The 20,584-nt window shown below is 38.2% G+C and overlaps 1 protein-coding gene across 1 annotated transcript; it reads right to left on the reverse strand.

Moving 5' to 3' along the window:
- Positions 1-276: 276 nt before the first annotated feature.
- Positions 277-1,263, reverse strand: OR13A1 (olfactory receptor family 13 subfamily A member 1). The gene has a single exon (XM_081563895.1). It carries the CDS (start codon positions 1,261-1,263, stop codon positions 277-279), a length of 987 nt encoding a protein of 328 aa, XP_081420021.1.
- Between the last annotated feature and the right edge of the window lie 19,321 nt (positions 1,264-20,584).

Genomic DNA, 20,584 nt, shown 5'->3' on the forward strand with positions numbered 1-20,584 from the left:
CTCTTCTCCCGGAGATCTTTGTTTCCCTGCCAACTTAGCAATGACATTACTTTGGGGTCAGACCATGACACCCCACCTACTGGAGGCTCACATTCAACCACAGTCTTCATGTCAGCCAGCCTCAGGGCCCCAGAATTTGAAGCTCATCCATTCTTTTGGGTAGAAGAGACAAATTTACTTACTTTCCAGGCCAGAAACTTTCTCATCAGACCCTTCATAGAAAGGTCAATTCCCACTTAAACTGCAGTCTCCAAGAAGAGCTTAAAAAGACACAGGTTAATTTCTGAAGAAGGGAAAAAGCTTCCTGAGAGCTGTTTTGACCTCCTTGTTTCTCAAAGTATAGATGAGGGGGTTGAGAGTAGGGCTCAGCATGGTGTATAGTACACCAGCCAACTTGCTCTTCTCCGCACTGTAGCTGGAGACAGGGCTTATGTAGGCGTAGAAGACAGCAGTGTAGTACATGCACACCACAATAAGGCGGGAAGAGCAGGTGGAAAAGGCTTTCTTCTTCCCCTCCGCAGTCCGCATCTTTAGGATGCTGGAGATGATGAAGCCATATGACACGATGGTCATCAGGAAGTTCAATATACCATAAAAGGCATCAGCCAGGACAATCATGATGCTGTTCACATAAGTGGAGCTACAGGAGAGAAGTAACAGAGGAGGGACCTCACAGAAGAAATGGGTGATAACTTTGGGGCCACAGAAATTCAAGCGCAGCATCAGCCCAGTGTGGATGCCCGTGTTGAAGGCGCACAGTACCCACACACCTGCGGCCAGAGTGCCACAGAATGCCTTGCTCATCATGGTGCCATAGTGCAGTGGATGGCAGATGGCTGCATACCGGTCATAGGCCATGACCGTGAGGAGGAGCAGCTCAGAAGATGCAGCCCAGGTGAGGAAGTAAAGTTGGGCCATGCAGCCCCCATAGGAGATGGAGTTCTCCTCTAATGCTAGACCCTCCAGTGCCTTGGGCATGATGGAAGATGTACAGATAATGTCCATAGTTGCCAAGTTGAAGAGGAAGAAGTACATGGGGGTATGGAGCCCGGGGTTGAAGGCGATAGCCAAAATGATAAGAATACTTCCTGCAAGTGCCACAGAGTAGAGGGAGAGGAAACAGCTGAATAGGAGCACACTGTATTCTGGGTGTTCTGAGAAACCCTGCAGGACAAATTCTGTTACCAGAGTCTGGTTACTCATGGTCCTCAGGCTGAAAGGGGTTTCTGGGACTATGAGGTGAATCTCCAACCACAGCTTCATGTGATTTCAGGGCTAGAGAGAGAAACAAGAGGTGTCCTGAGGAAAGCTGCTACCCTGTTTCATTCATACCCAACATGATACACAAGCAATATTAAATAGATGTATTAAGACTCAGTCAACATAAACACAAAAATATAACAATAGGCAGAGGGTAGAACATTCAGTTCGTAAAAATCAGGTAAAAATGTCCAACTGAACTCATGAAGCATCACTCAGCCTCAAAGAAATGCATGTTAAATAAACAATCCACTCTTCATCAGCCATGATTTGGCAAAATTAAAAATGTATGATATTGACTAACATTAGCACAGGTGCCAAGATATAAGCCTCTTACAATTCATATTTCATTTGAGCCAGAATATTCACTTCTGGGAATTTATCCTAAAGAAATAATGAAGAGGATCTTCAAGCTGTCATCAGAGCATTATCTATAATAGCGAAAATTTTAAAGTAACCTATACTCTTAACGATGAGTCTGTATGATACATTGATATAATATATTGCAGTGTACTTATAAGAATGAAGCTTTAGAATGCTTATGAAATGCTGATGCTTGTGAAAATAAATGAAAAAGTTTCAAAATAAGTGTGTACAACTTTTGATCATTTTGAGTTTTAAAAAAGCATGTCTGTGTATGTACCTGTAGAAAAAAACAACTGGTGAGTGATAGACTAGAATTTGAACAGTGAGGATGGATTGTAGTTGATTTCCTGTCCTTGTTTTTGCTGCTCTGTATTTTCTGATTTTTCCATTTACTAATCTTTCTAAAAGGCATATATATCATGGAATTCTCTTTCTAACAATTCTTCTGTAGCTCCTCATCACTGACAGAAGAAAGGCTCCCACCTGCTACTCCTGGATCCACCTCCTCTTCAGCCAGTGTCTTCCCAGTGGTCTCACCCCTCAAAGCCAAAGCTCCAACCACACCCACAACTCCTAGTCTTGTCAGTGCATGAACCACACCAGGCTTTTGTGATTTCATTCTTGCAACCCACTCAGCCTGGAATGCCCTCCTTCTCATGAACCAGCTTTCTTACCAGCACCCCACACTTTTCAAATATCCCTTCCCTAGGAACAAAGGACCATTTTCTCCTTTGTAGCGCTTCAGGATTCTGAACTCACTTCTATTGTAGAATCCATTACAAGTCACTTCGTGATCAAGGTATCCAAATATCTGCCCTATGATAAGTATATCTGCCTCATTTCTCTCTGGGCTTCCTTTTTGGGCACTCAGTCCAATGCCTGCCATGGAACAGGTAGGCCTTCTGATATGTTTGTTGAAATAACGTTGAAGAATAGTCTAGTATGGAGAAGGAAATGGCAACCCACTCCAGTATTCTTGCCTGGAAAATCCTATGGACAGGGAAGCCTGGCAGGCTACAGGCATGGGGTTGCAAAGAGCCACGACTGAGCAACTGAGCACATAGTCAGGTGTAAATAAAAGCAGAGTCCTTTCTATTCTCAACACAGGGTACATTCTGTATTGTTTAACATGATATGTTTAACCACATTTGTTTCTTCTTTTTTTTCAACTTTTTATTCATTAAAATAGTTAATTAAAGGAAGATGCTCACTTTCAATTCAGCGTTCTGTTTCTTATCAAAATTCAATGAATGCAATTATCTCTGAAGCATTCAAAGGTTTACATGAAATGACTAAATTTTGCCTACAATTGAATCATTTCACCATCTTTGTACGGTGAAAACTGCATTTTTCAAGAACAGCATAAAATTCCTCTGACTCAGAGCAATAGGCTATGTTAGTGTGGAGTCTGTTCAAAGCAGATGCAAATGATGGAGCACCACCTGCTTCTTCTCTGCAGCAAAATATCCTGTCCATTAATCAGCTTGGTGGGTATAATAAACCCAATGTGATTCAGCTTATTTCATTTTTGCTTGGGACGAAAAATAATATATACTACTTCTGCCCAGTTTGTGTTGAGGATCTAGAGATAATATTTGCTTCCTCTGAAACTGTTTTTGCTCCTCACCAATCTGGTGAGTGATTCCTGTTTAAGTCCAGGGACTCCTGTGAGCCTGAAAAGCTGAGGCAGGCTGAAAAGGAACAGAGCTGGGTTTACCCCCATGGATGTCACTATACAAGTTTTCTGCATTTCCTGCTAGTGTCCTCCCTAGAATTCTAACCATCTGATGCCTCCAGTTATCACTCTCAGTCACTCCACAGTACAGATCACAAACCAGAGACTCAAGATGCTGTGGCCGCACCTAGGAGGAGACAGACACTGAGCCGCGGTGCGCAGGCCTATCACATACCATTAGCAGAGCATCAAGAGAACTGGTTATGAAGGAAACTTTAAACCTGTTCCTTCTCTGAACTCAGCTCCAGAATGAAGATTTTAAAATTTTAAATAAACTACAATATAAATGGAAGTTTTGAACAGGTACTGAGTACAAGGAAGTTTCAAAAAACTGATTCACATTCAAAGAACAAATGACCTCTCAGATAATTGCCCTCTCACTGTAATTTCCAAGGCAGGTGAACATCCTCTCTATCCAACTGATTAACAGGAAGATCAAAGAGTCAGGGCACCAAGACTCTCTCTGTGAGAATGACCTTAAAATCTCTGTTGGACCTCAGCTGGTCATTTCCTCTCCTGGAAAGTTTTCTCTCCTGAGGTTCAGAGGGCATTGGCTTTAATTCTCATCAAGCATCACAAGATTATTCCAAAGATGCAAGGGGAAAAAGAGATTTCAAGTACTAACAGTCAAGTTTTAACACATTCTACATTCAGACAACATGGCTCACCAAATGCAAGGTGATAAGGCATTTAAACAGTGGTCATTTTCCACACCCACCAGGCCACTTGGCACTCCATTTTCAATGAAAAGACAAATGCATCTTGGATGATTTAATCACTTTAAAGAAACAGTAGGCAGTGTCCTCAGTATTCCTGAAATTAAAAACTTATTTCATTGAGGTTTGGTTTTTTTGTTTTTTTGCAAAAAGGTAGATTGAATTTTCTGTGGAAGGCAATTTATTTTAGTGAATTTTTATCTTAGTTTCAATTTACTATTCTTAATTTTACAAATGGAGAATTATTACTATTTTAAGATATTTAACTAACAACGAGTAAACTGACTACTTCCATCATTTTCATCTCTGAAGGAGTTTAAAGATGTTCACAGACACCATATAATTAATCCAATGTCCTATTATATAGGAAGGTAAATATTCTTATTATAAACGTAATCCAAGAACAGAAAACTAAAAATCAGAAAATGTCAAAATCTCATATGTTCAGGTTTAAATCTGAAAGATAGTTTGAAGATGACCCAGTTCAACCTACTTATTATAAAATCACAAAGGCATCTAAGTGACTTATCCTAGTCACACAGAGTAGTAGTGATGAAGTTGATATCCAGTACAGGGCTTCGGAATTCTAGCCTAGAATTTTTTGCTATGTAATTTGTTATTTGCCCTGCTGAATCCAATCTTGCCAAATGTCAAAAAAAAAAGTCAAGAAAAAGAAAAATCAACCAGCCATTTATATGACAATTTATTATGAGCAAGTTACGGAAATGCAAACCCTAAACACTCAACCAGTTTTGTCAACCTATTTGCTCCATTATTTCACTTACTGATTCAGTGGTAATTATACACAGTGAGAAATCCACAAAGGTTACTGACTCTGGATCAGCTAAACAAAAATTTAGATCTTTTATATAATGATCCAAACTAAGCAGACTTACAGTTATGAGCAAAATGAACCACCTTCAGAATATTGTTAATTATTGTGAAAAAATTCTTTCAGCTTTGTGGATTTTAAGTAAAGGCGTCCCTTCTCTGTCAACCACAATCAAGGTTGGAAACATGGTAACACTGAGGCAGTGTGTAATCTAAGTCAAGAGCAGCCTAGACAGGATGAAAGCTTTCCTTCCCTACTTAAGCTGATATTGGCAAGATTTTGTGACTCTTTAGCAAAGTTTGTCATTGCCTGTGGGAGACACTGGGGAGAGATGTTCCCAGTTATTTCTCTAAGTGGACCCTGAAGGAGCAATTAAGTGTCTCTTTGCTGGGTACTTGGCTGTCATCACTGTTGATACAAAGGCCAATTCAGACTTCTGATTAAAATGTATGAAAAGGGGTATAAGTCTGACCAGGGGACAGAACCAAATCTCTCTCCTAGTTCACAGGACTGGGACAGAGCATATCCAGATTCAGGTATTGAGAATAATGTGCTCACACATGTGGGCTGAAGAGAGGGTGCTGGCAGGAAGCCAGCACTTCTGGACTGACTCCCTGGAAGAGTAGAGGCATGCAGCAAACATCCCCATGCTCCCTTTTGTAAAACAGCTCTACCTAGGATGAGCTGGCCCCTCACCATCCACCGTTCATACCTTGGCTCCGTTCCCAAGCTCTCTTCCCTTCCCCACTCCCATATTTTCTCTCCCTACCCAAATTCCACCCAGATCTAACTCTGTCTCCTCTATCAAGCCTTCTCTGACTCCCAAAAGAGAAATGATCACTCTGCTAAATCTCTGTCATAGTCAGGGTTTCGCTTACCATGCTTTCATGGTAAAAACATGGGCTTCAGAGTCTTTACAGACCCAAGGACCAATCCCAACCCTGAAAGTTCCTGGTTATGTGACTGTGAGCAAGTCTCTTAACCATTCCAGGACTTCATTATAATAAAGATAAGACCTACCTCATTATCACATTACCTAACACATGAGAAGAGTTTGGTAATATTTTGTTTCCTTTTCCCAACTTGGCATTTATTTACATATATCTGTTGTTCTGTATTAGTTAGCAATCAGAGAACAGGCTAGATATCTATTGTCTGACACTCTGAAATTAACACATGACAGTTGGTTAAGTGACTGACTTATTTGGTTGGAGTGTTAAGTGGGTTTGCCATTAAAAGACACTCCAAAGAGTTCTAATTTTATAAGCAGTATGATATACTTGGACCCAGCTCTGAGACTTGACTTTGTTAGTTAAATAGCTGTGCTGTTGTTGTTGTTTAGTCGCTAAGACATGTCTGACTCTTTGTGATCACATGGACTGTAGCCTGCCAGGCTCCTGTGTCCATGGAATTTCCCCAGTAAGAATACTGGAGTGGGTTGCCATTTCCTTCTCCAGACGATCTTCCCGACCCAGGGATCAAGCCCACGTCTCCTGCATTGGCAGGTGGATTCTTTATCACTGAGCCACCAGGGAAACCGAGTAGCTGGGTAAATTTGTATAATTCTCACAATCCCTCTGAATCCAAAAATTTTAGTCTACAGAATAGGAATAATAATATATACCCTCAACATATTTCCTTAGACTAAAAATGATGCTATATACGAATCCATTTTAGTCATTAGTATGGGTAGGTCGGTCATCAATAGAAACAACTACATAGAAAAATGCTAGCTTGGCAGTGTTAAGTCCAAGTAGGTTATCTTCTTTTCCAAAAAAAATAATAAAGATATATAAACAAAGAATCCCTTTTCAATGATGTTACTGATATACTACCATTCGGGAACAAATGTGTATTAGTTAAGGGCTAAACTGCTATAATGAAAAGGCACAAATATGTGGTGGCCTAATTTTTTCTCTTTCACTCAACAATCTGAAGTGTGCATAAATGATGGGGTGGTTTCCAGACTGATGGGGTAGGCTTGCTCAATTAAGTCATTAAGGGACCCACAGGTCAATAATTCTTAACCTCCTAAGCTGTTATCCCCTTCACTATAGTGAAAGTTGTCATAACCTCTACACGTCACCTTGAAGTAAGGGAAGAGATAGGAAGCCTAGGGAAAGTAATTTATTTTAAGCAAGTAAGGAAGATGTTGCACACATAACTTCTGGCCACATTCTACTAGCAGAAATTTAGTAACATTGCCTCATCTAGCTGCAAAGGTAGCTGGGAAATGTAGCCAAAAGCTGGGAAGTCATAGGTACAGAAAAAAAAGGATACATTTTTGTATAAAATTAACAATTGCCACAAATATGCAAGAGGAAACTGAAAACAGCAAATTTATAAAACAGACTGGCAGTCAGAATGAATTTTATGTTACTCTCTAAACAGAGTTTCAAAACAGGAAAAAGGAATGATTATACAGTCACTCAGGAAGGAGGGCAAAAGTGAAAAAAGTAGAGAGGCAAAGGATCAATAATGAAAGTTAAAAGAGGAGAGTAAGAAAACGAATGCAGTAGTTCTAATATCTTTATGAAATATCCAGAATAAGTCCTAGAGTGATGAGACACTGAAATGTGAAGCATGACCTCCTAAAGTTGCCATTTGATAGAAAAGAGTGTCAAGCAGAAGTGTGGCATGTCTAACTAAATGAGAATAGGATCTGTGCTATGAGACAGTAGACAGGGGAGCCTTCTGACCAAGCAGACGCTTAGAAACTCATGCAAACTTAGGGATCTACAGAACATCATGAGGAGTCCTGCCTAGGCAATACCACTGCCTAACCTCAGATTGGACCAGCTCTTAAAACAATACAATTTTTAATTTTTAATTGATTCTTTATCACCCAGCTGTAGCCCTGAGCACTTTTCATACTCTTCAAGTCCTTCCTCTTCTGCTTTTCCCTCCCACACAACTACCGGCCTTGCCTCTTATTTTCCTGAGAAGAGAAATTCCATCCTAGCAGAGACCCCTCCCCACCTCAAAATCTTTCTGCATTTTAATCCTCAGTCTTTGTTGAATCCTGTCCTCTCTCAAATTTCTATGAAAAACCAGCTGAAGAATCAAGAAAGGCTCATTTTCCCCTAGAACAAAATGATGAAGATTGTTATTTTTTAAAGATTTCCACAGAATCTTAAAATAATTCTCATATCAATCATAATTTGCATACCAAATACTCCAAGAAGTAGGGAAATGTACCCATTGCTGAGATGGAGCAGGACTCTATGGTCCTTGCCCCCCATGTCTTCCACCTGTCTTTTGTCTGTGGAAAAACTTTAGCCAAAGAATGAGTTTAATCAGAGAAGTGAGGAAATGCAGAAATTAAGGAAAACAGTCCAACAAAACTAAATAATAATAGCTAAGTCATTAAGCATGATTAAGGACATTTAGTCCTTTCTCAAGGGCTACAGATAATATTCTGAGCCCTATCCTGTGAGCTGTCTTGTAGGTACTGAAACACTCACCAGGTGGAAGAAGTTAACTACAGAGTGCCCAGATCACAGCCATGGCATAAGCTGCCACAGTTCCACTTGGCCTCAAGGAAATGGGAACAAACTGACCCAGGAACTGAAGATTAACTGTATTTACAACAATCAAGACTACACGGATCAGACCATCGATGACTAACTTCAAGATGACTGTCAGAACTGACTATGCTGTTTCTGCAGGTAGCCCCCTCCCTCAGCCTATAAAAGCTCTTGTCCACTGGTTGTAGCAGCAGGGAGTCAGTCTTTGGAGAGTTGTCCACCTGTCCCCTGGTTGCTGGCATCCAAAATAAAGCAAACTTTCCTTTCCACCAACCTAGCCTCTTTATTGGCTTTTGAGAAATGAGCAGCCAGACCCCACTTTTGGTTACATAGTAAAGAAAACACACCAAAATCTGTTTAGAAATGACAAAAATGACAAAAATTAGTAGACAAAGATATTAAAACAATTAAAAGTATATTCCATATGTTCAAGAAGCTAGAAAAAAGTATACCATCTGGAGACAAAGAAGATGTAAAAAAAGACACAAATTTAATTTCTAGAGATGTAAACTAAAATATCGGAAATCAATAATTCAACGAATAGAATTAACAGCATAGTAGGTATTACAGGAGAAAAGATTAGTGAACTGAAAAAAATAGCAGTAGAATCTATCAAAATTAAGCAGAGATGGGGGGTAAAAAACTAAGATTAGTGCAACAGTGAGTTATTAAAAAAAAAACTTCAAACAAACTAATATGTATTTGATTAAACCCCATATGTAGATAAAAAGTAGGATCGAATGTAAAAAATTTGAATTAATAATGGCTAAATTTTCTCCAAACTTAATGAAAAATATAAAGTCACAGACCTAATATGTTCAATAAACCCAAAGCACAATAGATACAACAATTCTAAGTAAAATACAAGTTTAGTCAATCAAATACTACCAATATATTAAAAGTATGGTACATCATGACCAGGTATGGTTTATCCCAGAAACGCAGGATGGTTCTAACAAATGAAAATTAATCAGTGTCATTCACCATATAAGCAAATTAAAAAAGGAAAACCATGATTGTCTCAATAGATGCAGGAAAAAAATGGACAAAATCCAGTATATGAACCATCCACTTGTGATGAAAACTTGCAGCAAGCAAGAAATAGAAGGAAACACCCTCATTCTGATAAAGGAATTCTATGAAATTCCTACAACTAATACCACACTTAATGGTGAAAGACTATATGCTTTCCTCTGAAGACCAGGAAAAAGACAAAAACATACGTGCCTTCACAGACAAGTTGGTTGTATGTGCAAACAATCCTACAGATCTAAAAGCAAATAAAAGCCCTGCTAGGCACTGTTTATAATAGCAAGGACGTGGAAGCAACCTAGATGTCCATCAGCAGACGAATGGATAAGGAAGCTGTGGTACATATACACAATGGAATATTACTCAGCCATTAAAAAGAATACATTTGAATCAGTTCTATTGAGATGGATGAAACTGGAGCCCATTATACAGAGTGAAGTAAGCCAGAAAGAAAAACACCAATACATTATACTAATGCATATATATGGAATTTGAAAGATGGTAACGATAACCCTATATGTGAGACAGAATAAGAGACACAGATGCATAGAACAGTCTTATGGACTCTGAGGGAGAAGGTGAGGGTGGGACGTTCTGGGAGGATAGCATTGAAACATGTATATTATCATATGTGAAACAGAACACCATTCCATGTTCGATGCATGAGACAAATGCTCAGGGCTGGGGCAATGGGATGACCCAGAGGGATGGGATGGGATGGGGAGGGAGGTGGGAGGGGGGTTCAGGATGGGGAACACACATAAACCCATGGCTGATTCATGTCAATGTATGGCAAAAACCACTACAATATTGTAAAGTAATTAGCCCCTAACTAAAATAAATAAATTTATTAAAAAAAAAAAATCCCTGCTAGAACGAATAAGTGAGTTTAGAGGTGTTGCAGGTACAAGATCAGTATATATAAATTAATTGTATTTCTATGTGCTAGCCATGAACAGCTAGAAATTAAAACTAATAACTTTCCTAAATATATAAAATATATAGAAATCAATCTGACAAAAGCATGCAATATATATACACCAAAATACAAAATATTGCTTAAAATATAAAATGAAGAGATAAGCTATTTGTGGATCAAAAAGATTCCATAGTGTTAATTCATTCTCTGCAAAGTGATCTACAGATTAAAATAATCCAAATCAAAGGTCCAGCAGGCTTTTTTTGTAGATATTTCTCAACAAGGTCCAAAATGTATACGAATCTACAAACAACCTAGAATTGCCAGAGAATTTTGAAAAGGAACAAAGTTAGAGAATTACCACTACCTTACTTCAAGACTTATTATAAAGCTTCAGCAGTTCAGAAAATGTGCTATTGGTGAAAAGATAAATACATAAATCAATAGAATGGAAGCATTATTCCACATATATAGTTAATTGACTTTGGCCAAATGTGCAAAGGCAGTTTAGTAGAGAAAGGATAGTCATTTCAAGCAAGTGGTATTGGATAAACTGGACATCTGTGGGCAAAGAAATCACCTTTGATTTATACCACACTTTATATATAAGAATCAACCCAAAATGAATCAGAGACCCAAATGTATACAAACCTAAAACTATACAACTTCTAGAAGAAAATATAGGAAAATGGTTTTTAATTTTTTTGATTAGACAAAGATTTCTTAAATGCAATATCTAAAGTATGAACCATAAAAGAAAAAGAATTAATAAATTGTACTTCATCAAAACTATGTAAGTTTTGCTCTTCAAAAAAAAAAAAAACCTATTAAAGATAAATCCCAGACTGAAATAAAATATGTTTAAATCACATTCCTGGTAAAAGACTTTTATACAGAATGGAAAAGAATACTCAAATTTCAATAGTAAGTAGGACAACAAACTATCGAATTAAAAAAGAAAAAAGAACAAGAGATTTGATCAGATACTTCACCAGAGAAAATATACAAATAAGCCTATGAATGGAGAAGGAAATGGCAACCCACTCCAGTATTCTTGCCTGGAGAATTCCAGGGACAAAGGAGCCTGGTGGGCTACAGTCCATGGGGTCACAAAGAGTCGGACACGACTGAGTGACTAACACACATGTGCACCCTAAAATTAAAAAAAGAAAAAAATTTTAACAGTTGACTGTAATTTGGCTTTTATTTACCTTTATTAAAATATAAACGTAATTGGTTTTCCTACCTTTTAATGCCAATTCATTCCATTAAAATATAATGAAATATGCTTTTAAATCATCAAAAAAAAAAAGCCTATGAAAACATGTAAATGTCATTAGTCAGGAAAAAGCAGATTAAAATCACAATGAGATACCCATACACACCTAAATGGTTGACATTAAAACAACTACACCAAGTGTTAAAAATACACTGTTGATAAAAATGAAGATGGTATAACACTTTGGAAGACAGTTAGTTTGTCAGTTTCTTAAACACTTACCATCCCATTCAAGTGGGCATTTACCCAAGAGAAATGAGAATGCACGTCCTTACAAAAACTTATATATAAATGTTCATACAGCTTCATTTTACTAGCCAAAAACTGGAACAAAACTGAAATGTTTAAGGGTGGGTGGAAGAGATAATTAGGGAGTTTGAGATTGACATTACACACTGCTATATTTGAAACGGATAACCAACAAGGACCTTTGTATGGCACAGGGAACTCTGCTTTATGTTATATAACAACCTAAATGAGAAAAGAATTTGAAGAAGAATAGATATATGTATATGTATAGCTGAATCATCTTGCTGTACATCTGAAACTATCACATTGTTATCAACTATACTCCAATATAAAATTAAGAGTTAAAAAATAAATAATAAAATACTTTATTGCTAAAAATGCTAACCATCAAAAAAACTGCAATGTTTATCAACATGTGAATGGATAAACAACAGTGATACAATTGAAAACCTCTCAAAAATAAAAAGAATGTACAATGGATACATGCAATTATATGGCTGAATCTCAAAGTAACCAGAATGAGTGAAGAGAAAAGGGTACATACTACATGATTCCGTCTATATACAAATTCTAGAAAAATGTATACTCTTCTGTAGTAACAGAAAGCAGATCAATGGTTGCCTGGGGAAGGAATGAGGAATGATTAGGAGAAAGCATAGGGCAACTTTTGATAGTGATAAATATGTTTGCTAATTTTCTTGTTTCTGGTGATGGTTTCACCTGTGACTGAGCCTTTCATATTGTAAACTTTAAATATGTGCAGTTTGTTATATGTCAATTATATTTCAATACAGTTAAGAATTTATTTTTAACTACCACCACCAACAAAAAAAACCCCTACCTGACAGCAAGTTGCAGTTGTCTAGGAATGAATCAAAATAAATGACTCAGAATGAAGAAGCTATGGCAAAAAAAAAATAAATACTAAGAGTTAGCATGAAATGCATTTAAATATAAAATCATCACTAAGCAACTGTGAAATCTGTGGTTACAGGACAATAAATATAGCAATATAAGACAAATGTTTAGAACTAAAATTCTATGACAAGGAATTTTGATACATATTGCCTAATTGCCAAGCAGGAAATGTTTTTACAACTACACCCATACTATTTTGGTATTTCATCTTTGCTAAGTGAAAAAATATGTTCTTGCTTTATATTATATTTCTTTAATTAGAAAGGTTGAACAGCTTTTCATACATATTAAATTTGCATAGATATTATTTTTCCCAATTATTTGCATGGAGTCTTGCTATATTTAGAAGTTATTATCTACCACACATTACAAATAGCTTTTTTTTAGTGTGTGTATATCTATGTATATACCTGTGTGTACAGAAATTTTGAACTTTTCATGTAGTCAAATTAAAAAGTCTTTCCTGTTGTGAGCTTTGGCTTTTCTCTCTTGCTGGGAAAAGCATTCTTTACTCTAGAATGTTAAAAAATAGTGTTTCTACTTAGCAATTTTGAGGTCTACTATTTTATACCTAAAACTATAAGTCAGCAGTTCCTCAAAACTTTAGCATAGAATTATCATGTGATTCATCAATCCCATTTCTGGGTATATACTCAAAAGAAGCAAAAGCAGACATTCAAACAGATGCTTGTACACACATGATCATAGCAACATTATTCACAATAGCCAATAGATGAAAGCATCCCAAGGGTCCATTTATAAATGAATGGATAAACATTTGATGCATACATACATGGAATATTATTAGTTTTAGAAATGAAGGGAATTCTGGCACATGCTGCAACATGAATGAACTTTAAAGACATTATGCTGAGTGAAATAAACCAGTCACAGAAGGACAAATACTCTATGATTCCCCTTATATAAAGTACCTATAGTAGCCACTTTCATAAAAATAGAAAGGAAAACTGTGGTAATCAAGTTCTAGGAGAAGGGAATGGAGAGATATTGTTTAATGGGTATGAAGTTTCAGATTGGGAAGACAAAAAAGGTTCTGGACATGGATGGTGACAATGGTTGCCCACAATGTTAATGAACTTAATGTGACTGAATGATATAGTCACAAATGGCTAAGATGGTAAAATATACTTTAAGTATATTTTACCAAATTTTTAAAAAAATTGTGATTCATCTAAGTATTAAGACGGGAAGATGGTAGCCATTATTTTAACCATTTATTGAAAAAAATCATCTTTTCACTACTGCTTTGAAATGCAGTATTTATCTTCCTTCAAATTTCCACCATTATATTGAAATTCTCAATTCTTGTCTGCCCATTTCTCCTTTATTATCAAACTGTTTTATTTATTGTAGTAAAATGATATGTACTAACATAGTATCCAGAATGTTTTTGACTCTTACCTTATCTTTACCCAGCAGGAACTTTAAAATCACCTTGTGTAGTTTCAAACATAACCTTGGTAGCTTTACTGATGTTACACTGACTTATGAGTCAATTTAAAAGGATTAGACATTTTCACAATATTGATCCTCCTCTCTAAGAGTTAACCATTAACCATATCTTTCCATTTTAATCTCCTGTTTCATATTTCTTCGTAAAAGATTAAAGGTTTTTGATGTATAAATCTTGAACACGTATTACCAGGTGTATTTCTAGTTATTTTATCCTTTTTGTGACTGTTATAAATAGGTTTTTCCTCTATCATCATTCTTACTTAATTTTGCAAATTTTATATTTCTTGATTCATTTATTGTTTATAAAAGAAATGAATTGAATTTATCTGTTTGCGCTTATATTTCCTGCAGTTTTACCATACGAAATTTGGTGTTATATTAGTATATTGTATTATTCAGCTATGGCTGTCATATAAAATACCATAGATTGGGCAGCTTAAACAACAGAAATGAAAAATCTTCTCACAGATCTGGAGTCTAGAAAATCCAAGATCAAATACCAGTCAATTCCAGTTCTTGTGAGAACTCTTCCATCATAACTGCCTCATGGAATAGACTTCAGGGTAAGTCACTTCACCCTTCTGAACTTCTTCCCATTGTCAGCTGAGAGTAACAACTAGAACTCACCTCTGCCACCTGTCAGAGCCATCATGAGAAGCACAAGTCTTGTTATATGAAAATGCTCTGTATTATATGAAGTGTTATGCAAATGTTAGTTGAAACTCGAAATCTAATCCTTTGAAGGTAATATTATTTTTCATTCATTTTACAAATCACACCTACCTTCTCACCCACATCTCTGGTTAAGAGCTAGGATCCTGTGGTTAGACTGCCAATATTCAAATCCCAGCTCCATCACTCACTAGCTATGTGACCCTGGGAATGCTCTTTGGTCCCTCTTTACCTCAGTTTTGCCATCTATAAAATGAGGGTCAGAATAGTACCTACCCAAGTAAGATGCTCAGCACAGTGCCTGGCAGCACGCAACCCCAAGTAAATGTTAGCTAACATCACACACATGATTGACACTTTCAGATACTGCGTTTTTAATCATACAGGATGATTTTTCTTCTTTAAGATTTCTTGGAACTTTCTTGAATACTGATTGCACTTCTCCCAGATTTGAGACATTTAAATCACACACAGCCATGTATATACAAACATACACACACTGCTATTCAGGGGATATTTGAATGTGGGCTTCTTTCTCTGTAAAACTGAGTAATTTATTTACTTGCTGGGGGGTTAAAAGAATACATGAGCTAGAGTATGTAAAATTTCTTAGCATAGAGTACCTAAAAAATTATTAGTTCCCTTTTTCCCTACCTATTTGTCACTACAAGTCATCATGGGGATCACATGTATGAAAGTGAACGGAATTGTTAAGATCTCACATTGCTCAGCCTCTAGCGGGAGATACAGGTGATAAACAAGGAAAAACAGAAGACAATGTTAAGTAAGTGCAATGAAGAAAGTTAATAAGGGTGTTAAGAGATAAAGGACAGCCTGTGGTCCTTTCAGATGGCATTAGGGCAGGACTCTGAGGAAAGAGAGAGATGCTCAGATTTTTGGAGTAAATTATTTCTCTTATGCTTGTTCAATCTGAGCTCATAGGCATAGTCTTCTGTGATTACCAAATCTTGGGATAAAAAAAAAATTTAGACACATTTGAGTCTGAGAATTTGACTTGTTCTCTTTTTTTAAAAACACACTAATCACAATTTGAATTTTTCTCCTTTTTGAAAAAACACACTAATCACAAATTCTGTTTGAATCTTGTCCTTCATGGGTCAAAAAGTATCTTTGTACTTAGTCGAGAAGTTTCAAAGGAAAAAACCTTCATTAGCTTCTCCTTTGAAGTATATAACTAGAGTAGCTGAACTGAGCTGCAGATAGTAAACCTACCCTGGTCTTAGGAAAGGAGAGCATAAGGCAAGGTAATGCAGTGTGGGTTTCCTCACCCTGCTTCTTGCTTAACAGCCTTGAGGGAGAGGAGAGGGACAAATCAGCGAGAGTCTGGTCCTAGTCTGAAAAGCACAAAGAGGGAGAAAGTGAGGGAAGTGGAGGCTCTCATCAAAAGTGTCTGAGCTCCCATCACAGACTGAAGAAGGTAAAATAGATATTTCATTGTTATCCTTTCAGCAGGATCCTTACAAAGAAAGACATTCATGCTTCTTAAGACTTAGTTTCATCCCTCTTATCCTTCCTGGGATAGAACAAATGGCAATAAATAAACAATGAGTCTGGGAGGAGTTGATAATATCTACACTGAGGGGAAGTTGGTCAGAATTATGAAGACATCTATCCTAGGACTCTACTGCAGGGATGGATGTCTGGACAAGACTTCTTTTTTTTCTTTCTCTAAATCCCCAATGAATGAGCATTTCTTTTTACTGCTCAGTGGTAGACAATGTTTAATTCTGTTTAACAGCAAATGGGTCAGGAGGAATTGAAATGAGCTATAAACGCTTGGAGCCAGAAGACAGAGTGGTCCTACAAAACATCCTCCAGAGAAAAAGGACTGCTTAAAGCACCTGTGCCCAGTGATGTTCTTGGCCAGCTAGAGCACCAGGGCTGTTGTCCTGCAGGAGTGACACAACGGTCCTGTTGCAGTTAGGAATGCCGTCACTGCAGGGCTTCCTGTGGACATGTCACCGGTTTCATTCCATGACTCATGGCATCATGTGACCAACTAGAGGGGAAGTTAGAGTTATTCTCTTGAGTTTAGGCTCATGCTGCCTGTCTGCTCTGCCAACCACAAAAACCATATTTTCAAAAACTTTCCTGGCGGTCCAGTGGTTAAGACTTCACACTTCCAACACAGGGGATGTAGGTTCAATCCGTGGTTGGGGAACTAAGATCCCACATGCCACATGTCATGGGAAAAAAAAAAAAACATGCTTTCTTAGCAAATTTCAGGCCCTCCAGTAACAGCCTACCTAGGAATTATTTACAGCTTCTCTAAATGACTAGCATTGTGCTGGAGACCAAGACATGAATAAGACAATCCTTGGCCTCAAGTACTTCAGAATATGTTAAAGGAGATGGAGACAATAGCAAATACTGACAAGATGGAGAGGCAATCCGCCAAATTATGGCAAGAGCCGAAGTCGTGAGGACTCAGAATACATGCAGTGAACTCTGCCTGGGGAAGTCAAGAAGGGATCTATGGAAGAAGCAACATTAGTGCAGCTTTTTGGAGGAGGAAATCCAGAGACAAAGAAGAATAGGAGTATTTCCTACCAAGGGAAGGAAATGTGCCAGAATTTCATGGGATGAGAAAATGTAGAGTGTTCAAGAAAGAACAGAATAGGTGAACCAGAGTAGGTCAGCTTTATGCATCAACGTGGCTAGAGTACTTATTCAATCAAACTCGGATCTAGGTGTTTTTATGAAGATATTCTGAAGACATAATTGATATCTACAATCAACTGACTTTATGTTAGAAAACATTATCCTGGATTATCTGGATGGAACTGATTCAGTCCTTTGAAAGGCTTTAAGCACAGAAATAAGTTTTCCCTAAGAAAACAGAAATTCCAGCAGCATCAGCACCTGCCTGAGAGTTTCCAGCCTGTCTTCCTGATAGCCTGACCCACAAGAGTCAAGTTTACCCAGCTCTTACAATCACATAAGCCAATCTTTGTAATAAATCTCTTCATTTGTACACATATCCTTCTGGCCCTGTTTCTCTGAAGGAACCCCTTCAGATACATATGGAAATGTAAAGCAGTGAGTGGATGAGGGCAGGTAGGAAGAGACAGTGAAGGGCCAATGCACAAAGTAAATACTTTATCTTAAAGGCAGATGATTCTCAAAGTGTTTCCACCTGCATAAATGACCTAGAGGACAAGGGTGAGGGGAAGGGATAAAATAAGAGAAAAGCCAAGAACATTAGTTCACTTTATATTCAACCAGAGTGTCTCCACTTTTATCTGTTTCCTTACAGGATTTCATTTGGGAAAAAAAAAAAAAAAAAGGAATTCACTCTTCAGGTTATGGGAGTAAGGGTGCAAGAAATATTTCTAGAACAATGACATGAAGAGCTCCACAAACATTCTCCAGAGTGAAACAATCATAACTGGTAAAAATTAAAAACAAAACAAAAAATATTAAAGTGAGTAGAAATTGTCCTAAAGGCATGTAGCAAATGAAGACCCATTTATCCAAGAAAATCTACTAATCTCAGTAAGAGAAGTGAGAGTCTGTGACATTTAAGCCTTGACCTGCTTTCTCCCTCCTTTCCACCCAGCCCAATGAAATCGAAATTCTGCTCTGGCGATGTGTGGCCAAGACGATAGGTCTGCCCTGTTCCCTGGATCCCAGACTAGAGTTATAATTTCACCCTGAGGGGCAATCACCATTTCTCATCTCATCCGGTTCTACATTGCAAAAGGTCTATCCCGGGCTGTAGGGTATAGTTCAGGCCGAGGCAGAAAAGGAAAGACGACCTCAACGTAAGTAGGTTACCTTTATTCAGGCAAGGAGGGGCAACAGTCGGCCTAACGACCAGGCTGAGCGCTGAGAGGGATCAGGGAGGCTCCATATTTGTAGGGGGTTTGTGGAAGCTATAAGGGAAACGTTAATCAGGCGGGATGTTTTGGGTATTTTTTAGTTAAGATGGCATTTGTAGTTGGGCAGGGGGTGATAAGTCTTCTGTGCAGGTGTGGAGGGTGGAAGGTTTCTGGACTGGGGGTAATAAGTCTTCTGGGCAGGTGTAGGGGGTGGAAGATTTTCGGACAGGGGGTGATAAGTCTCAGATAGATGCAACCGGCCTGGAGCATCAGGGCGGGACCTAAAGTTCTGTCTTGTTTTCTCCGAAGTTAGATGATTCAGCAAGGGCCTTTGAGACTGTTGTTTTCTTTTCTAGGCCCAAAAGACTCCTTCACAGGCAAGCTTGGCAGAAAAGTCTTGAAGCTCCTTTCTTCCACTCAACCTCTACTCTCAGAACACAAACTATCCCAGGTGCAGCAGACTGAGAAGAATGGACCTTGAATGATATCACCTTGGATCACTTATAGGGTGGAAATTACATGCCAAAAGAAATGGTTCCATACCAGGAGATGCAGAACAAGGGCTACTGCCCTACTCATAAATAAGGAAATCCATCTGAGAAAAGTACGTCACTGTCTCCAACCCAGGTCAAGAGCAGTGGCATGGAGAATCGGCTCACAAAGAGAGAGGTAGGACAACAAAAACTTCCATACATCTCCCTAAGGGGACTAACTTTATTTGGAAGACAGCATGGGGAAGTTTAACACTATTATGTTCAAAAACAGGAGATTTTGGTGATAAGCAATTAAGAAGAGGATGGCAGCTTTATGAGAACAACAGTCTAAACCATAAACCAACTAGACATGTATAAGAGGAACTAAGTAGGGAGACAGTTAAGGAGAGACTTCCTAAGTTTAAACAAAATTCAAAGGCAGTTTACAAAGACTACTCCTCTAAGTTCAGCTCAGTTCAGTTGCTCAGTCGTGTCCGACCCTTTGCGACCTCATGGACCATGGCACACCAGGCCTCCTGTCCATCACCAACTCCCTGAGTTTACTCAAACTCATCTCCAGTGAGTTGGTGATGCCATCCAACCATCTCATCCTCTGTCATCCCCTTCTCCTCCTGCCTTCAATCTTTCCCAGCATTAGTATCTTTCCAAATGAGTCAGTTCTTCACATCAGGTGGCCAAAGTGTTGGAGTTTCATCTTCAGTATCAGTCCTTTCAATGAACACTCAGGACTGATCTCCTTTAGGATGGACTTGTTGGATCTCTTTGCAGCCAAGGGACTCTCAAGAGTCTTCTCCAACACTACAGTTCAAAAGCATCAATTCTTCAGCGCTCAGCTTTCTTTATAGTCCAACTCTCACATGACTACTGTGTCGGGAACCGCGATAGGCATTACTGACAAAACGGAGGAACGGCCTCAACACCCTCTACTCATCCCGCAGGCATGGTCCCGGGATGAAGGAGTTAGGTCTTGTGATTCTGACTTGTCCTTTCCTTCCTCTGGTTGAGTTGGCTGGAAAGAATGTTATAATCCATAAAGTTAACTATTGACATTTGTTCAAGGATCTTTACAAAGAATGTTCCAGGATGAGCACAAAGGCTGCAGCTTGAGGCCATGGGAAACATTGTTATCTGAAACCTGCCTGTAAGGTGAATGTTTATGGCAAAAGAAGTTTGCTGAGTTTAGGGGTTAGGAATAATTAAGAATAGTTAGAAGCTAAAAGTTTAAGGTATGTTGTAGTGTTGGCATATTTTACTATAGCTTATAGAA

Source organism: Giraffa tippelskirchi, chromosome 2 (genome assembly GCF_054371585.1).
Source record: "Giraffa tippelskirchi isolate mGirTip1 chromosome 2, T2T-mGirTip1v1.2.pri, whole genome shotgun sequence".
Lineage (NCBI taxonomy): Eukaryota > Metazoa > Chordata > Mammalia > Artiodactyla > Giraffidae > Giraffa > Giraffa tippelskirchi.

What these genes read in the sequence shown, in the direction of transcription:
- OR13A1 (XM_081563895.1), bottom strand. Translation starts at nt 1,263, where the DNA reads ATGAAGCTGTGGTTGGAGATTCACCTCATAGTCCCAGAAACCCCTTTC.